Source organism: Schistocerca cancellata, chromosome 5, assembly GCF_023864275.1.
Source record: "Schistocerca cancellata isolate TAMUIC-IGC-003103 chromosome 5, iqSchCanc2.1, whole genome shotgun sequence".
NCBI lineage: Eukaryota > Metazoa > Arthropoda > Insecta > Orthoptera > Acrididae > Schistocerca > Schistocerca cancellata.
This window is the reverse complement of record NC_064630.1, coordinates 219453985-219472896: the sequence shown is the minus strand read 5'-3', so window position 1 is coordinate 219472896 and position 18912 is coordinate 219453985. Positions and strand designations below refer to the sequence as shown.

The window sequence follows — 18912 nt, the reverse complement described above, 5'->3', positions numbered from 1 at the left end:
AGGGAGACCGCCGCCGGTGGATCGGAAGTGTAGTGGGCAGCGGCCGCCGGTGGAACCGGGTCCTGAGTCCTGTGTGGGCGCTTACGTAAGCGACGGCCTATCGCATCATGCGCCCGTGACTCGGCCGCCACGGTCACGCGCGTGCCGTGCTGCGCCGCCTTACGCAACCACGGGAGGACAGCTCAGATCCGTGCCACAGTACACAGATAGACGCTGTCTGTCTGCTCTTCCGACCGGACGTGCTGTGTTTCACTACATTGAATGGAATAGTCAACATGAAACTGGAACCGTAATGACGCCGCTACCAACACTATTTACGCAGGACTCTTACTCAAGTAGCGCGACACGACATACAAGTTAACTACTGACTATTGCACTATTGCCCCCGTTCAGCAGATGGTTACAGTGAAGTATACGTTTCACTGCAGAGCAATATTGTGAGACCAGTCGTACTTGCGTAGAGTGCGTTGCTCAAACTCCGGAAGAGGGTAGCTATACAGGGTGTTTGGAAATTCCCGTTATAAGCTTTGAGGACTAGCACACGGAAGTGAGTACATAATGTTTTGAATGGAAACCCATGTCCGCAAACGTATAGTTTCAAAAATGGTTCATATGGCTCTGAGCACTATGGGACTCAACATCTGAGGTCATCTGTCCCCTAGAACTTAGAACTACTTAAACATGACTAACCTAAGGACATCACACACATCCATGCCCGAGGCACGATTCGAACCTGCAACCGTAGCGGTCACGCGGTTCCGAACTGAAGCGCCTAGAACCGCACGGCCACACTGGCCGGCTCGTATAGTTTCCTTTCTAGGGTAGTTTCGGTTCAGATGTTTAACTCACCAGCTTCGACTTGAAGGGCTGAACTAGGCGTGACGCAGTACAACCACTACGTTAGGTTCGAAAGGAAACAAAGCAAACCTCCATTTATCACTTAAGCACATTTATACTACTGGCCATTAAAATTGCTACACCACGAAATTGGCGTGCTACAGACTCGAAATTGAACCGACAGGAAGAAGATGCTGTGATATGAAAATGATTAGCTTTTCAGAGCATTCACACGAGGTTGGCGCCGGTGGCGACACCTACAACGTGCTGACATGAGGAAAGTTTCCAACTGATTTCTCATACACAAACGACAGTTGACCGGCGTTGCCTGGTGAAACGTTGTTGTGATGCCTTGTGTAAGGAGGAGAAATACGTACCATCACGTTTCCGTCTTTGATAAAGGTCGCATTGTAGCCTATCGCGATTGCGGTTTATCGTATCGCGACATTGCTGCTCGCGTTGGTCGAGACCAATGACTGTTAGCAGAGTATGGAATCGGTGTGTTGAAGAGAGTAATACGGAACGCCGTGCTGGATCCCAACGGCCTCACATCACTAGCAGTCGAGCTGACAGGCATCTTATCCACATGGCTGTAAGGGATCGTGCAGCCACGTCTCGATCCCTGAGTCAACAGATGGGGACGTTTGCTAGACAAAAACCATCTGCACGAATAGTTCGACGACGTTTGCAGCAACATAGTCTATCAGCTCGGAGGCCATGGCTGCGATTACCCTTGACGCTGCATCACAGACAGGAGCGCCTGCAATGGTGTACTCAACGACGAACCTGGGTGCACGACTGGAAAAACGTCATTTCTTCGGATGAATCCCGGTTTTGTTTACAGCTTCATGATGGTCGCATCCGTGTTTGGCGACATCGCGGTGAACGAACATTGGAAGCGTGTATTCGTCATCGCCATACCGGCGTATCGCCCGGCGTGATGGTATGGGGTGCCATTGGTTACAGGTCTCGCTCACCTCTTGTTCGCATTGACGGCACTTTGAACAGTGGACGTTACATTTCAGATGTGTTACGACCCGTGGCTCTACCCTTCATTCGATCCCTGCGAAACCCTACATTTCAGCAGGACAATGCACGACCGCATGTTGCAGGTCCTGTACGGCCCTTTCTGGATACAGAAAACGTTCGACTGCTGCCCTGACAAGCACATCCAGCACACTCTCCAGATCTCTCACCAATTGAAAACGTCTGGTCAATGGTGGCCGAGCAACTGGCTCGTCACAATACGCCAGTCACTACTCTTGATGAATTGTGGTATCTTGTTGAAGCTGCAAGGGCAGCTGTACATGTAAACGCCATCCAAGCTCTGTTTGACTCAATGTCCAGGCCTATTAAGGCCGTTATTACGACCAGAGGTGGTTGTTCTGGGTTCTGATTTCTCACGATCTATGCACCCAAATTGCGAGAAAATTTAATCACATGTCAGTTCTGGTATAATATATTTGTGCTATGAATACCCGTTTATCATCTGCGTTTCTTCTTGCCGTAGCAATTTTAATGGCCAGTAGTGCATTAACATTTAAACATTATGTGTTTACATTTTTCCAAAACAAAAAAGTACCCAGTATACTGTGTACGAATAGAACAGTACTGATGCATTACAAAAGCGCCTCGATGTGGCGACCACCAGCTTTGTTATAGACACTGTACCTACAAAGTGTGTTCTGGTACACACTCTCCATCCCACGTGATCTCTACAGTTTCTACTGCAGCGGCCACAACTCGTGCCAGCAGATCTTCCTCTGTCTCTACAGGAGTCTCGTAAAATAAACTTTGCTTACGACCCTGCAAGAAGTAGTCCATATCGCGGTGATCACGCGGCTGGAGCACGTCGGCCTATCCATCTTTCACCTTATCGTCTGCTGAGACGTCTCAAAACCGAAAAGGCAGGTCTCGTAGCAAGCCAGACGTTAAGTGACATCAGGTAACTAGCTGACGTAGTACGGGTCATCACGTCAAGCCTATTGCATACCAGGACAAGCAGCTCTGAGAATTTTCGCTTTCCCTCAGCAGAAGCCGACGCATTACACGTCTGGATTGAAAGCGTCACAGGGTTTCCTATTCAAAATATTACGTATTCACTCCCACCTACAAGTAACGGGAATTTCCAAACACCCTGTATTTCAGGTCTGTAGTCGTCCTCAATCATTCGATTGAAACACGCATATCAAGTGTTCGTAGAAACATTTTCGGATGCCAGTATCTCAGCACAAATCAGCATATATGATATAATCAGATACAGTTTGAAACATAAAACGAAACTGCAAATTTCTTTTATTATTGCACAGGTCATTGCCAATATTGAAAGGAGAATTACCGCTAGTCCAGAAAAAATCACGGTGTGAGTTATCGTAGCAGTATGGCGCTAAATACACATCTTGTCGTGTCAGTATTGCCGCACGTGTTCCAACATTTCTACGGAATCCAAACTGATCTTCCCCGAGGTCGACTTCTACCAGTTTTTCCATTCGTCTATAAAGAATTCGCGTTAGTATGTTGCAGCTGTGACTTATTAAACCGATAGTTCGGTAATTTTCACATCTGTCGACACCTGCTTTATTTGGGATTGGAATTATTATATTCTTCTGGAAGTCTGAGGGTATTTCGCCTGTCTCCTACATCTTGTTCACCAGATGGCACAGTTTCGTCTGTGATGGCTCCCCCAAGGCTGTCAGTAGTTCTAATGGAATGTTGTCTACCCCCGGGGCCTTGTTTCGACTTAGGTCTTTCAGTGCTGAAATAAAGTAATATAAAATAAAATAATGACATAAAGTAATATAAAATAAAATAATGACATGATGGTGTAAGGACCCTTATGATAGCGTCATTATAGTGAAATGAGTGTGTGACGGTCGGCGGTCGGAGTATAGGACGGCAGTACCTCGACAATGGCGCCGTCGTCGCCGTACCGGAAGAGCAGGTTGTTGGTCCAGCAGTCGCCGTGGCAGAGCACGGCCAGCGGCTCGCGCGGCTGCACCAGCGCCACCATGCGGCCGAAGAAGTCGCCGTCGCAGGCGAAGTCGCGCAGCCTCTGCAGGTAGCGCGCGCCCGCCTCCCCGTCCTCCTCCGCCAGGAACTTGCCCACCTGCGGCACCACACGCTCTCCTTCACACAGCCTGCCGTAGTTATCTGGAGGGCGAGCTAAAACGTCTTGGGACTAGGATAGTTTGAGGGTAAAATTCCAGGGACTGGACAAGAACTTGGAAACACAGCGAGAAGTGCATGCTTTAACATAAATTCAGATCCTAACCAAGCCAGCATGTTGCGCTATTGTGTTTGATGACGAACAGCACCTCTGCAGTGCCCTCAATACGTTCCAGATGTCGATCGCTCTGTGGACTTGTGAAGGCATTATGTCAGATCTCAGTGCATTCGAATACAAGGGAATTGGTCGAGCTCGTATCTTGCGTGCTTCCGTAAACAAGGGAGACGAAATACACTACTGCCCATTAAAATTGCTACACCAAGAAGAAATGCAAATGATAAACGGGTATTCATTGGACAAATATATTATACTAGAACTGACATGTGATTACATTTTCACACAATTTGGGTGGATGGATCCTTAGAAATCAGTACCCAGAACAACCACCTCTGTCGGTAGTAACGGTACAGGTACAGCTGCCCATGCAGCTTCAACACAATACCACAGTTCATCAAGAATAGTGACTGGCGTATTGTGACGAACCAGTTGCTCGGCCACCATTGACCAGACGTTTTCAGTTGGTGAGAGATCTGGAGAACGTGCTGGCCAGGGCAGCGGTCGAACATTTTCTGTATCCAGAAAGGCCCGTACAGGACCTGCAACATGTGGTCGTGCAATGTCCTGCTGAAATGTAGAGTTTCGCAGGGATCGAATGAGGGTAGAGCCACGGGTTGTAACACATCTGAAATGTAAGGTCCACTGTTCAAAGTGCCGTCAATGCGAACAAGAGGTGACCGAGACGTGTAACCAATGGCTCCCCATACCATCACGCCGGGTGATACGCCAGTATGGCGATGACGAATACACGCCTCCAATGTGCAATCACCGCGATGTCCCCAAACACGGATGCGACCATCATGATGCTGTAAACAGAACCTGGATTCATCCGAAAAAATGACGTTTTGCCATTCGTGCACCCAGGTTCGTCGTTGAGTACACCTTCGCAGGCGCTCCTGTCTGAGATGCAGCGTCAAGGGTAACCGCAGCCATGGTCTCCGAGCTGATAGTCCATGCTGCTGCAAACGTCTAGAATCTTGCAAACGTCCCCATCTGTTGACTCAGGGATCGAGACGTGGCTGCACGATCCGTTACAGCCATGCGGATAAGATACCTGTCATCTCGACTACTAGTGATACGAGGCCGTTGGGATCCAGCACGGCGTTCCGTATTACTCTCCTGAACCCACAGATTCCATATTCTGCTAATAGTCATTGGATCTCGACCAACACGAGCAGCAATGTCGCGATACGATAAACCGCAATCGCGTTAGGCTACAACCTGACCTTTATCACAGTCGGAAACGTGATGGTACGCATTTCTCCTCCTTACACGAGGCATCACAACAACGTTTTAACTGGCAACGCCGGTCAACAGCTGTTTGTGTATGAGATATCGGTTGGAAACTTTCCTCATGTCAGCACGCTGTAGGTGTCGCCACCGTGAATGCTCTGAAAAGCTAATCATTTTCATATCACAGCATCTTCTTCCTGTTGGTTAAATTTGGCGTCTGTAGCACGTCACTTCGTGGTGTGGTAATTTTAATGGCCATTAGTGTATTTGGTAGCCGGTGAATGACGAAACCAGCCACAAATACTTTTTAAATGTTTTATTTTAGTGACATAATGGGTTTCTAGGCATGATGGCCAGATGGATTCGCAAACGTTTTGATCAATAGCATGTCGTCTGCACTCACACTGCACAAGAATATTTGAGTATTTAGTGCCACTTTATATGTTGTTTCATTAATAAAAATACCCGAAAGCGCTTGCACTTATTTATATGTGATGCAAAATAGTTGTGTCACTTACATCAGTTCCAGTAGAAGGCGATTTGTTTTGTTGTGGTCAGTGTGGTTTTCCAGGTCGAATTATATGTTGTTGAATTCCACACAGCACACATATTGGAAATAAATTACTTCGGCACATTTCATAATATTCTTAATGTCAGCGCTGAATATCACACAAGTGCTATACGCTTGATGTTTTGTTTACAATGCAGGTATTATCGTACTGATATTTGATTATCATTGCGCTTGATAAGGTAGTTGCAGGAAAAACAGAGTTAAAAAGTTAGAGGGTGGAATGAGAGCAACACATCTGTTCATCATGATAGTTTATATTTATACAGTTATACACTGGTATCTTAAACTGCAGTGGCGAGACTGTTATGGCTGCAATTTGTGTTTGATTTCTGTGAACAGTCCAAGGAAATTATTTAGAAAATGTTTATCGGCTAGCTCCAGCTGCTCATTTAGAATGTACTGGGGTGAACTGACGGCGTGAACATATATTTCTAGTTCGCCTAAGAGATCCATTTTCTTGCTTTTGTTAGTGGTATATAATATCTGAAAGTTGTCATTAATGTTAGAAACAAAGTGGCCGTATTGATTCATGTGAGTGGCTATTGCAACTTTATTTAAATTTTTTGGTCTAAAGGCATCCGTATGTTCACGGCATCTTACACTGAAGCTTCTGCCGGTCTGTCCAAGTAAAAGATGGGGCAATTGTCACAAACAATCTTGTAAATTCCTGATTCTTCCAGGCCTAGACTGGTGGGTTTGATGCTGTGGATAATGTTATAAACATGGCTGAAACAGCAACTGTTGAAATTCTTCACGCTAAATGATAACAGCCAAACAGTTGCAGGATAAAGATTTATTAAAATTCTTGACCACGGTTTCGGTATATATAAATATACCTTCATCAGAAGTAAAATACACTAAAATCACATCCTGCAGTGGAGATACATAAAACAATTGTGCCGAAGGCGAGTTCACAGGCGAGTATAAATGGAGATGATGTTTTAACTACTTACGACGCCTTTGGCACAATTGTTTTGTGTATCTCCACTGCAGGATGTGATTTTAGTGCATTTTACTTCTGATGAAGGTATATTTAGATATACCGAAACCGTGGTCAAGAATTTTAATAAATATTTATCCTGCATCTGTTTGGCTGTTATCATTTACCGAGAAGATAAACTATAATGGGCCGGCCGGTGTGGCTGAGCGGTTCTCTGAGCTTCAGTCTGGAACCACGCGACCGCTACGGTCGCAGATTCGAATCGTGCCTCGGGCATGGATGTGTGTGATGTCCTAAGGTTAGTTAGGTTTAAGTAGTTCTAAGTTATAGGGGACTGATGACCTCAGATGTTAAGTCCCATAGTGCTCAGAGCCATTTAAACCAAATTATAATGATAAACAAATGCGTTGCTCTTATTCCACCGTCCAACTTTTTAATATTGTATTTCCTGCAACTACCTTATGAACCGTAATGATATCCAAATAACTGTATGATAATCCTTGCATTGTAAACAAAACATCAAGTGTATAGCACATGTATGATGTTCAGCAACGACATTAAGCATATTATGAATTGTGGGACAGTAATTTACTTACAATATATGTGATGTGTAGAACTCAACATCCCGGGTTCGATTCCCGGCGGGGTCAGGGATTTTCTCTGCCTCGTGATGACTGGGCGTTGTGTGCTGTCCTTAGGTTATTTAGGTTTAAGTAGTTCTAAGTTCTGGGGGACTGATGACCATAGATGTTAAGTCCCATAGTGCTCAGAGCCATTTGAACCATTTTGAACTCAACAACGTACACATCGACCTTGAAAACCATATTGATCACAACAAATCGAACAGCCATCTACTGGAACATATGTGACACAACTATTTCTCATCATATATAAATAAATGGACGCACTTTAGTATATTTTTATTCATGAAACAACTTATGAAGTGGCATTAAATACTCATATACTATTGTGCAGTGTGGGAGCAGACGCCATACTGTTTGTCAAAACATCTTTAGAACTAAAAATATTAACTGAATGAAGATGGACACGGTAGCCCTAAATCGGTTACGATATTAAAATAAAACGTTTAAAAAGTATTTGCAGCTGTTTGTGTCATTCACCAACTAGCGTCAACGGGCGCAGAGTTCACAAGATCCAACATGGATAAAATAAAATCGAAATATTTGGTGTTTCAAGACGCACCGCTTCGAAGATTTATACCGCGCACAGGGAAAGCGGAGAAGCATCATCTGCTAAGTCACAACGCGGACGAAAGTGTGTGTTGAGTGATCGTGACTGACGGTCATTGAAGACGATAGTTACGAAAAATAATGACACAACAGCTGCTAAAGTCACCGCAGAAATGAACGCCCCGCTCGTGGCCGCAGCTGGCACCAAAACAACACGAAAAATGCCATAGGCTGATAATAGCAGGGCGAGCTGAAATTCGAAAGCCACTCGTCAGGGATGCAAAAGCCCGAGATAGGATAATGTGATGCCCAAGCCATAAAACCCGGACTATGGAGCAATGACCGAGTTTAGATTCCAAGAGTGAGACATGGTGGTGATTTGGCGACGATTTGGGCAGTCATAACGCGGTATTCCATGGGCCTCGTGTTTATCCTTCAATGTCGCATTACTACCAGGGATTATGTGAGCATTTTGGCTGATCGCATCAATCCCATGGTTCATTTTTTGTTCCCTAATGGTGACCCTCTGTTCCAAGACGACAAGACCACTGTTCACACAGCTCGCATTGTCCAGGACTGGTTTCGTGAGCACGAGGATGAATTGAAACTTCCTGGCAGATTAAAACTGTGTGCCCGACCGAGACTCGAACTCGGGACCTTTGCCTTTCGCGGGCAAGCGCTCTACCATCTGAGCTACCGAAGCACGACTCACGCCCGGTCTCACAGCTTCACTTCTGCCAGTATCTCGTCTCCTACCTTCCAAACTTTACAGAAGCTCTCCTGCGAAGGTAGGAGACGAGATACTGGCAGAAGTGAAGCTGTGAGACCGGGCGTGAGTCGTGCTTCGGTAGCTCAGATGGTAGAGCGCTTGCCCGCGAAAGGCAAAGGTCCCGAGTTCGAGTCTCGGTCGGGCACACAGTTTTAATCTGCCAGGAAGTTTCATATCAGCGCACACTCCGCTGCAGAGTGAAAATCTCATTCTGGAAACATCCCCCAGGCTGTGGCTAAGCCATGTCTCCGCAATATCCTTTCTTTCAGGAGTGCCAGTCCTGCATGGTTCGCAGGAGAGCTTCTGTAAAGTTTGGAAGGTAGGAGACGAGATACTGGCAGAAGTGAAGCTGTGAGACCGGGCGTGAGTCGTGCTTCGGTAGCTCAGATGGTAGAGCGCTTGCCCGCGAAAGGCAAAGGTCCCGAGTTCGAGTCTCGGTCGGGCACACAGTTTTAATCTGCCAGGAAGTTTCATATCAGCGCACACTCCGCTGCAGAGTGAAAATCTCATTCTGGAAACGAGGATGAATTGTCGCTTCTCCCCTGGCCACCACACTCACCAGATATTAACGTCACAGAGCCTCTGTGACGTGAAAGGAGCATTTTGTTAAGGTCTTATTGGACCAAACTGCAGAGGTCATCGGTCCCTGAGCCTACGCACTACTTAATCTGAAACTAACTTACGCTCTGGACAACACACACCCCCTTGCCCGAGGGGAGGGAAGACTCGAACCTCCGACCGGGGGGGGGGGGGTCTTCGTTGATTCATTATGGATCGTGGGACGATGGCTGGTATGGACTTCTTGATGCATTTATTTACAAACATCCATATGATTTAAAGAAGTTTATTTTATTTCATGAACTTCTATGTGTCACCAGTTTCGGCGTTACATTGATGCCATCCTCAGGCCCCACTCGTCATAGTCGTAAAATCACTATACATGGGAGGAGCCATATAACTGGATCCGTGAATCAATCGTCTTGCAACAGCTCTTGGTGGCCAGGCGACAGTGTCCACCAAGAACTGTTGCAGGATGATTGATTCACGGATCCAGTTATATGGCTCCTCCCGTGTATAGCGATTTTACGACTATGACGAGTGGGGCCTGAAGATGGCATCAGTGTAATGCCGAAACTGGTAGCACATAGAAGTTCATAAAATAAAATAAACTTCTTCAAATCATACGGATGTTGGTAAATTATTGCATCAAGAAGTCCGACGGGGGGAGCCGCACGGACCGTGACAAGGCGCCCTAAACCGCGCGGCTACCCCGCGCAGCTAGGAGAATTTCTTCGCTATTTATGATACGCTGGTACGTTCTATTTCCCCGACTTTCGCAAGTTTATGGTTATGACCATTTAACGTATTGCCTTCACTATGCCTGAGAATGCGTTCATTTTGGATTGGCCATTTGTTACATCCTGAGATGGTTCTCGAGAGAGACTTTCAGTTTGAATTCTGCTTCCTTAGGGATGCTAGGGTCTACATTAAATTTTATGGTTTAGCATTGCCTGGACAAAAATGCCTTGCCTAAAATGTTGAAACACACTAAAGATCCATATTGCGTTAAATACAAAGTTTGTGAGACACTTAAAAGAAATTTTTCTTTGAAAGGCGGATGCAGGGACCCTTAGACGGGAGTTGATAGCAACTATCAATATTTATGAATGTGTACGCATTACATTGTGTTTGCCTAAGGGGACCCATAACACTAGCCTGGAGAGGAAGCGTTACTCTTTATCAGTGCCCCCCAGCCACGCACCTCACTCAGCTACGGTCATCTATTGTAGTTGCCAGAGGGACCAGATGGATATCCAGTGCATGTTTTAGTCAGCATGTTAGGTTAAGTAACGCAATGCAAGCTTTGGAAGACCTCTAAGGAATTACCCACTCAGGAGGACAGAAAGGTTTGCAGATATTGGCAAACTAAATGCCACTCAAGATTACGCAGGAGTGGTTTGAGAGAGCAACATTCCAGGCGAGAATGTGTTTCTATCAGCGTGAGAAAAGCAGGTTTTAGCCAACACCAAGGAAAGTTGCTAGTAACAACTTTGAGTTGACCATTACTATTTAAGTAACAAAATATCAGCATTTGGTGTTTTTTGTAATCTTTTCAGGGCATTTCATTATGTACATCGTATTATTCTCCCAGACAAACTGAAGTTTTATGGAATTGATTGCTTTAGCACAGCTGGTTTGAATCATACTTACAAACAGAATGCAAAGGTTGTGCTGAATAATTCAAACAATGTCAGAAGGGCTGAAACTTTTATAATGACAGAGTGGAAATCACAAACGGAGTCCCACAGAGTTCACTTTTGTGGTCCACTTCTATTTATTATTTATGTGAATGACCTTCCACTTAACATTCAATAAGCAGAATTTGTACTTTTTGCATAGCATGTTAGTGTCATAACATATCCCATTAGAGAGAAAGCTACAGGAGAGATGGTAAACGAAATTTTCCAAAGAATTATAAAGTGTTTCTAAGAAAACGGACTTCCATCGTATATTGAGAAAACACATTGCTTTTAGTCTTGTGATACTGTCAACTGATGTAGCACGTGGGTGGGAGTCAGTAAATACGACAGAATGGTCAAAATTTTTGGATGTACATACTGATGAAAAATTTTAATTGGGAGAAGCATGTTACTGAGTTTCTCGAAGTATTAAATTCAGCTACTTGTGGTCACGGTATAATTGCTAATCTTGGAAACAAAAGAATCGAACTCCAGACATAGTTTGCTTATTTCCACTCAACATTGTCTTATGGAATACTTTTCTGGGGTAATTCATCACTTGGAAAGAAAGTAGTGACTGCACAGAGCGAGCAGTGAGAAAAATATATGGTGTTCACCCACAGACGTCATGTTGATACCTCTTCAAGGGGCTAGGCATTTTAACTGCACCTTCACGATACATGCATTCGCTAATGAAATTCGTCATAGATAATACATCACAATCTGAGAAGAACAGTGATGACCATACCTAGAAGACTGAAAGTAAAAATGAACTTTATTGCCCATTATTAAAGCTGTCAGTGGCCCAAAAGAAGTGCAATATACAGCAATAACAATTTCTTGGTCATTTGCTGAATCAAAAGTCTGACAGGTAGCAAAACAAGTTTGAAATATAGCTTAAAATCATTCACGGAGAACTTTTTCTGTTACATCACCAATTTATTTTTAAAAACTGGTAGCCAGTAAAAGAATAATAATGAAGTCATTCTTGTTTTTAACTGTAGTTCATTAGAAGGAGTAATAATAATGTGTTCATTAATGTTGATACTAATCACGTGTACATATTGTGTAAAATAACTCGTTCCACATCACTTCGATAAAAGAATCGATAAAATGGTATGTGGAACATTAACTAACTAACTGACTGACTAACTAACTAAAGGCTCCCTCCTATGGAACCCTGTCAATCGATTCTCTCAGCAACAACTCACCACGTTGCAACGTCTGGTGAAGACAAGCACTAAGGCACTCCCAGAAAAGTCCGCCTGAAAATGTTCCGTTTGCCTCAAACTAATTTCCGGGAAAGTGGTCGTGAGAAAATTATCGAATCAGTTTAAAATATTGATTTTTTAATGATTTTATGATACCTTCAGCTGCCATTCTCTTCATTTCATGCATGATTGTACAATTTCGCCCTTATGCCATTTTCAGGAATCGAAAACAGAAGTATTATATGTTGGATACATCGGTGACACTTGTGATTTTAACATAGGAACATGTCGTATCTGTAGACTTAACTTACGTAATATCTGAAGTGATTCATCTATGTTAGGTATTGTCTCATATTATCGTGTGTTCTTTACTTCGCGTGCTAGCTTTCCCTCCTGTTTGTCGAATAAAAACTTTTGAGCATTCTTAGCAGTTAATTTTGTAGATTCCTGACTGCAAAAATGGCTTCGATTTCCTTGGTATGTATCTCAATAATGGCTGCAGATTATTAGTGTTCCTGCAGCTACTTTAAAGTTTTGTTTATTTGAAATATCGAGTAATTTTGTCGGAAACAATACCTAGATATGGCCATACAAGAATTTGGGTTTTCCTTGGTTTGTTTTTGTCTCAGATTACAGTTGTTTCATCTACGATACTGGCATTTGTTTAATTGATTTTATTTTTCAATAATATGTCGACTAAGTTGTCAGGTAACCGTTATTTTTAGTCATGTTTCGGGGGAGATCTAGTACTTCCTCATTTTTTAAATTTTTATTTTATTTTATTTTATTTTATTTTTTATCAGAACGCGTTTTGGGTAACATAACTGCGGTCCAAAACAGACGCATTTTGAAAAATACAAAAATTATTATTTCATATTGTAGTTATAATCCTGTAGTTGGCACATTTAAATCTTTGATTTACTGTTGGTTACACATGCCGCATTGAAATGCAAAGTTTACATTAATGAATGTAATTAAGAGACGTTAACTTCTCAAGGTGAATAACGTAAGAAACCGCACTCTGTATCTATATCTGTGTCTATATCTGCACTCTGCCGGCAGTGCATGGCAGAGGGTACTTCTCATTGTACTCCTTCCAGTTGCATTCAGGTATGTAGTGCAGGAAGAATGTCTGCATAAACATCTCTGTGCGTGCTGTAATGAGTTTAATCTTGTCTTCGCATTCATTACGGAGGCGATACGTAGAGGGTTGTAGTATATTCCTAGATTCATCACTTGAAGTTGGTTCTAGAACCTCTCCAATTAGGCTTAAATGGGATAGTTTGCGTCTGTCTTCAAGAGTCTGCCAGATAAGTTTTTTCACAAATGAATTTTTAACGTTAGCTTAGCAAATGTGTTCGTATGTGGAACATGTAACTAACTAACTGACTGACTAACTAACTAAAGGCTCCCGCCTGTTGGACCCTGACAATCGATTCTCTCAGCAACTACTCACCACGTTGCAACGTCTGGTGAAGACAAGAACTAAGGCAATCCCATAAAAGTCCACCGGAAAATGTTCCGTTTACCTCAAACTAATTTCCGGGACAGTGGTCGTTAGAAAATTGTCGAATCAGTTTAAAATATTGATTTTTTAATGATTTCATATACCTTCAGCTGCCATTCTCTTCATTTCATGTATGATTGTACAATTCCGCCCTTACGCCATTTTCAGGAATCGAAAACAGAAGCATTATATGTTGGATACATCGGTGACACTTGTGATTTTAACATAGGAACATGTCGTATCTGTAGATACACTAGGCGCATTAGGACTTACTTTATGGACTATTCTTTAATGGTATATTATGCCATGCTTTCGTTGGTCCTATGACTGCATGTAATAGTCATAAAATAAATTACATAAGTTTTTCGCTATTTCAGAAGCATCTTTCTTTCGAGCAGTTGTTGCAAAGCTGTTATACACAAGGTCGATGTTTTAACGTACCTAACACTAAGAAAATTATAATTATTTTACAGAAATTTGTTAACGAACCTTAATGGACACATTATTCAAAAAGAAAACCAATCAAACACATGCCAATCCCATAGATGAAATAACTTTAATCAGAGACGAAAAAGAATCACAGGAAAACAAAGTTCCTGTATGGCCATAGCTCCCATATCTAGGTTTTGCCTTTGTTATCAATTATACTTAATTTTTCTTCATAGCTGGTGTAAAGATGACTGTATGTAATTTCTTTAAAATAACTTGTAAATACACTCCTGGAAATTGGAATAAGAACACCGTGAATTCATTGTCCCAGGAAGGGGAAACTTTATTGACACATTCCTGGGGTCAGATACATCACATGATCACACTGACAGAACCACAGGCACATAGACACAGGCAACAGAGCATGCACAATGTCGGCACTAGTACAGTGTATATCCACCTTTCGCAGCAATGCAGGCTGCTATTCTCCCATGGAGACGATCGTAGAAATGCTGGATGTAGTCCTGTGGAACGGCTTGCCATGCCATTTCCACCTGGCGCCTCAGTTGGACCAGCGTTCGTGCTGGACGTGCAGACCGCGTGAGACGACGCTTCATCCAGTCCCAAACATGCTCAATGGGGGACAGATCCGGAGATCTTGTTGGCCAGGGTAGTTGACTTACACCTTCTAGAGCACGTTGGGTGACACGGGGTACATGCGGACGTGCATTGTCCTGTTGGAACAGCAAGTTCCCTTGCCGGTCTAGGAATGGTAGAACGATGGGTTCGATGACGGTTTGGATGTACCGTGCACTATTCAGTGTCCCCTCGACGATCACCAGTGGTGTACGGCCAGTGTAGGAGATCGCTCCCCACACCATGATGCCGGGTGTTGGCCCTGTGTGCCTCGGTCGTATGCAGTCCTGATTGTGGCGCTAACCTGCACGGCGCCAAACACGCATACGACCATCATTAGCACCAAGGCAGAAGCGACTCTCATCGCTGAAGACGACACGTTTCCATTCGTCCCTCCATTCACGCCTGTCGCGACACCACTGGAGGCGGGCTGCACGATGTTGGGGCTTGAGCGGAAGACGGCCTAACGGTGTGCGGGACGTAGCCCAGCTTCATGGAGACGGTTGCGAATGGTCCTCGCCGATACCCCAGGAGAAACAGTGTCCCTAATTTGCTGGGAAGTGGCGGTGCGGTCCCCTACGGCACTGCGTAGGATCCTACGGTCTTGGCGTGCATCCGTGCGTCGCTGCGGTTCGGTCCCAGGTCGACGGGCACGTGCACCTTCCGCCGACCACTGGCGACAACATCGATGTACTGTGGAGACCTCACGCCCCACGTGTTGAGCAATTCGGCGATACGTCCACCCGGCCTCCCGCATGCCCACTATACGCCCTCGCTCAAAGTCCGTCAACTGCACATACGGTTCACGTCCACGCTGTCGCGGCATGCTACCAGTGTTAAAGACTGCGATGGAGCTCCGTATGCCACGGCAAACTGGCTGACACTGACGGCGGCGGTGCACAAATGCTGCGCAGCTAGCGCCATTCGACGGCCAACACCGCGGTTCCTGGTGTGTCCGCTGTGCCGTGCGTGTGATCATTGCTTGTACAGCCCTCTCGCAGTGTCCGGAGCAAGTATGGTGGGTCTGACACACCGGTGTCAATGTGTTCTTTTTTCCATTTCCAGGAGTGTATTTGGTTCTGTTATTGTGAGAGCACGTTGTTTTTGAATAGCTGTACAAAGATCTTATACATAATAACGATCACAGTAATCTAATGAAACAGTACTGGAAACTATGAGAATGCAGTAAAATCTGCTTCATAGTTGCGTGATCTTTCGCATTACAGTCATATTTACTAATAAATGTAGCGGCAACTTTACATTATACAGTTCTGTAATGCTTCGTTGTGGAACTAGTAAAAAGTTGTCCAGGAATTTTCCAGTTCGTAGGACTTTTCTATCATTTAAAACTCTATCTGACTGGTTTTTAGATGGATGTAAATTTCAGATTCCGACACTACATCCATGATTTTTCCTTTCTTTAACTTACGTAATATCTGAAGTGCTAACTTTCCTTCCTGTTTGTCGAATATAAAATTTTGAGCATTCTTGGCAGTTAATTTTGTAGATTCCTGACTGCAAAAATGGTTCCGATTTCCTTGGTATGTATCTCAATAATGGCTGCAGATTGTTAGTGTTCCTGCAGCTACTGTATAGTTTTGTTTTCTTGAAATATCGAGTAATTTTATCGGAAACAATACCTAGATATGGCCATACAAGAATTTGCTTTTTCTGTGGTTTGTTTTTGTCTCAGATTACAGTTATTTCATCTACGATATTGGCATTTGTTTAATTGGTTTTATTTTTCAATAATATGTCCGCTAAGGTGTGAGGTAACCTTCATTTTTAGTCATGTCTCGGAGGAGATCTAGTTCTTCCTCAATTTTTTTAATTTTTTTATTTTATTTTATTTTTTATCAAAAAGCATTTTGTGTAACGTAATTGCGGTCCATAACAGACGCATTTTGAAAAATACAAAAATTATTATATCGTATTGTAGTTACAACCCTGTAGTTGGCACGTTTAAATCTTTAATTTACTGTTGATTGCACATGTCGCATTGAAATGCAAAGAAATGAATGTTATTAAGATACGTTAACTTCTCAAGGTGAATAACGTAAGAAACCGCACTCTATCTGTGTCTATATCTGCACTCTGCCGGCAGTGCATGGCAGAGGGTACTGCTCATTGTACTCTTTCCCGTTCCATTCAGTTATGGAGCGTGGGAAGAATGTTTGCTTAAACATCTCTGTACGTGAAGTAATGAGTTTAATCTTGTCTTCGCATTCATTACAGGGGCGATACGTAGAGGGTTGTAGTATATTCCTAGATTCATCACTTGAAGTTGGTTCTAGAAACTCTCTAATTAGCCTTTAATGGGATAGTTTGCGTCTGTCTTCAAGGGTCTGCCAATTCAGTTTTTTTGCAAATGAATTTTTAACGTTAGCTTAGCAATGTGCTTACCAGAAACTATTTAGACCGCGAGGAAAAGGACCCAAAATACTCAACATAATCTGTCTTCTTACAGTTACTGTGTAAAACATAGTTATAGAGTTACTAAATTGTTTGCGGGACGCAACTGGTCGCTTGTAAAGTAGGTCTGAGGTTAGTATGACAAAAACTTCCGAAGAAATTTCGTTTCTCAAAACTGTTGAAATTCTGTTTCAAATTTCGTTCGAGGTTATCTGTACAGGGCAGCCTACTACAACAGCTTCAGGTGGGCCAACTGCTCCTTCCCTTCTGCCGCTTCACCCAGCGAACCCTCCCTCTCTGCCCACCCTCCTACACACACACACACACACACAAACACACACACACACACACACATCAGCAAAACACCGTCCGGCCACCAGCGTTTCGCCAAAGTTTCACTGCGAGAGTTACTCGGTGGCTGCCCCATTGCCCAGATAACACACAACTCGGTTTGTGCGGAAGAAAACTCCTGAGATAACGCCGCTTCTTCTCACTGCAGCTGTTCGGCGCTCCCTCTATCTCACCAGATAAACCTGCTTATTCTAGAGGTGATTATAACGATCTGAGTCACTGGTCTTCCAGGGCAAACATCTGGAAACTCGAAACTTCAGCACAACATAATCTTCGTAGCTGAGACGGGGAGATGTTTGAACTTACATGTGCACCCAAGAGTTTTGCCGGTTCTTTTCTGAAATAAGCTACAGACGGCTGCAACTGTTTGCTCGTGTAACTGGCTGGGTTAAGAGAAGCCTTGTAGTTTATGCTATAGTGACTTTTAAAACGGCCGCATAATGATTTACGCTCTGTGATATGAATTAATTTTGACAGTACCTTGACAGTAAGTTAAAGTCCGTTTTCCAGTGTGACGTTTCAAAGACCAGAGATGACATCTCTGTACAGAAAAGGCAGTAGAACAGATGCACAGAATGTATACCAATATCGCATGATGTTCGCCTTTTGCAGGATTCTACGGCACAGTTCGATCACATTAAACGTTGCTGAAGAGAAATAACCGTTTATCAAAAAACCGTATGGATGCAACAAAAACCTCTCATGTGAAATACAAAATCCTTTATCCGCACACAAATTCTTGCAGATAGTAGATTCAGGTGAACAGATAGACTCTGTCTCCCAAGAGTTCAGATAGGCGATCATCACTGTATGATATTACCGACTGATAAACAAGATACGATCATTTTTATCAGTATTAGCAAGCTACACAAGCTATGAAAGCTCTTCGCTGCTGCTGTCACATCACCTTGCTGGGTAATTCTATCTTGGAATTTAATTTTAAAATTCATCACGTGTAATATTTTCATATCTTTTGTGATGTTGTCGAACTTGCGTTGTCTTGGTCTTTCAAGAGGTCTTCTCCCTTGACAATATTTTGTGCATACTTGTAAGATTTTCCTTACTTCTGCATTTCGAAGTGCGTGTCCAATCCAGTGAAGTCTCTTAGCTTTACTTTCAGATACAGTGACTCGTTCTCCATATAGATCATATATTCTTTGTTTGTTAACTGTGTCCTTTCGGCTGTATTGTTATATTGAATCCCGCCAAACATCTTCCTCAACGTTTTCGTGGCTTTTTAATTTTGCTTCTTCTGGTTTTGTTAATGTCTATGCCTCACAGGCACAAGTCGGAACAGGTACGA

At 43.5% G+C, this 18912-nt stretch overlaps 1 protein-coding gene across 1 annotated transcript in view; it reads right to left on the bottom strand.

Moving 5' to 3' along the window:
• The window catches only part of LOC126187739 (uncharacterized), a 330635-nt gene that overhangs the window by 89684 nt on the left and 222039 nt on the right, over positions 1-18912 (bottom strand). The window contains exon 4 of the mRNA XM_049928989.1: positions 3740-3943. Coding sequence (XP_049784946.1) covers positions 3740-3943 — 204 coding nt within the window. The remainder of the gene's footprint in view (positions 1-3739; positions 3944-18912) is intronic.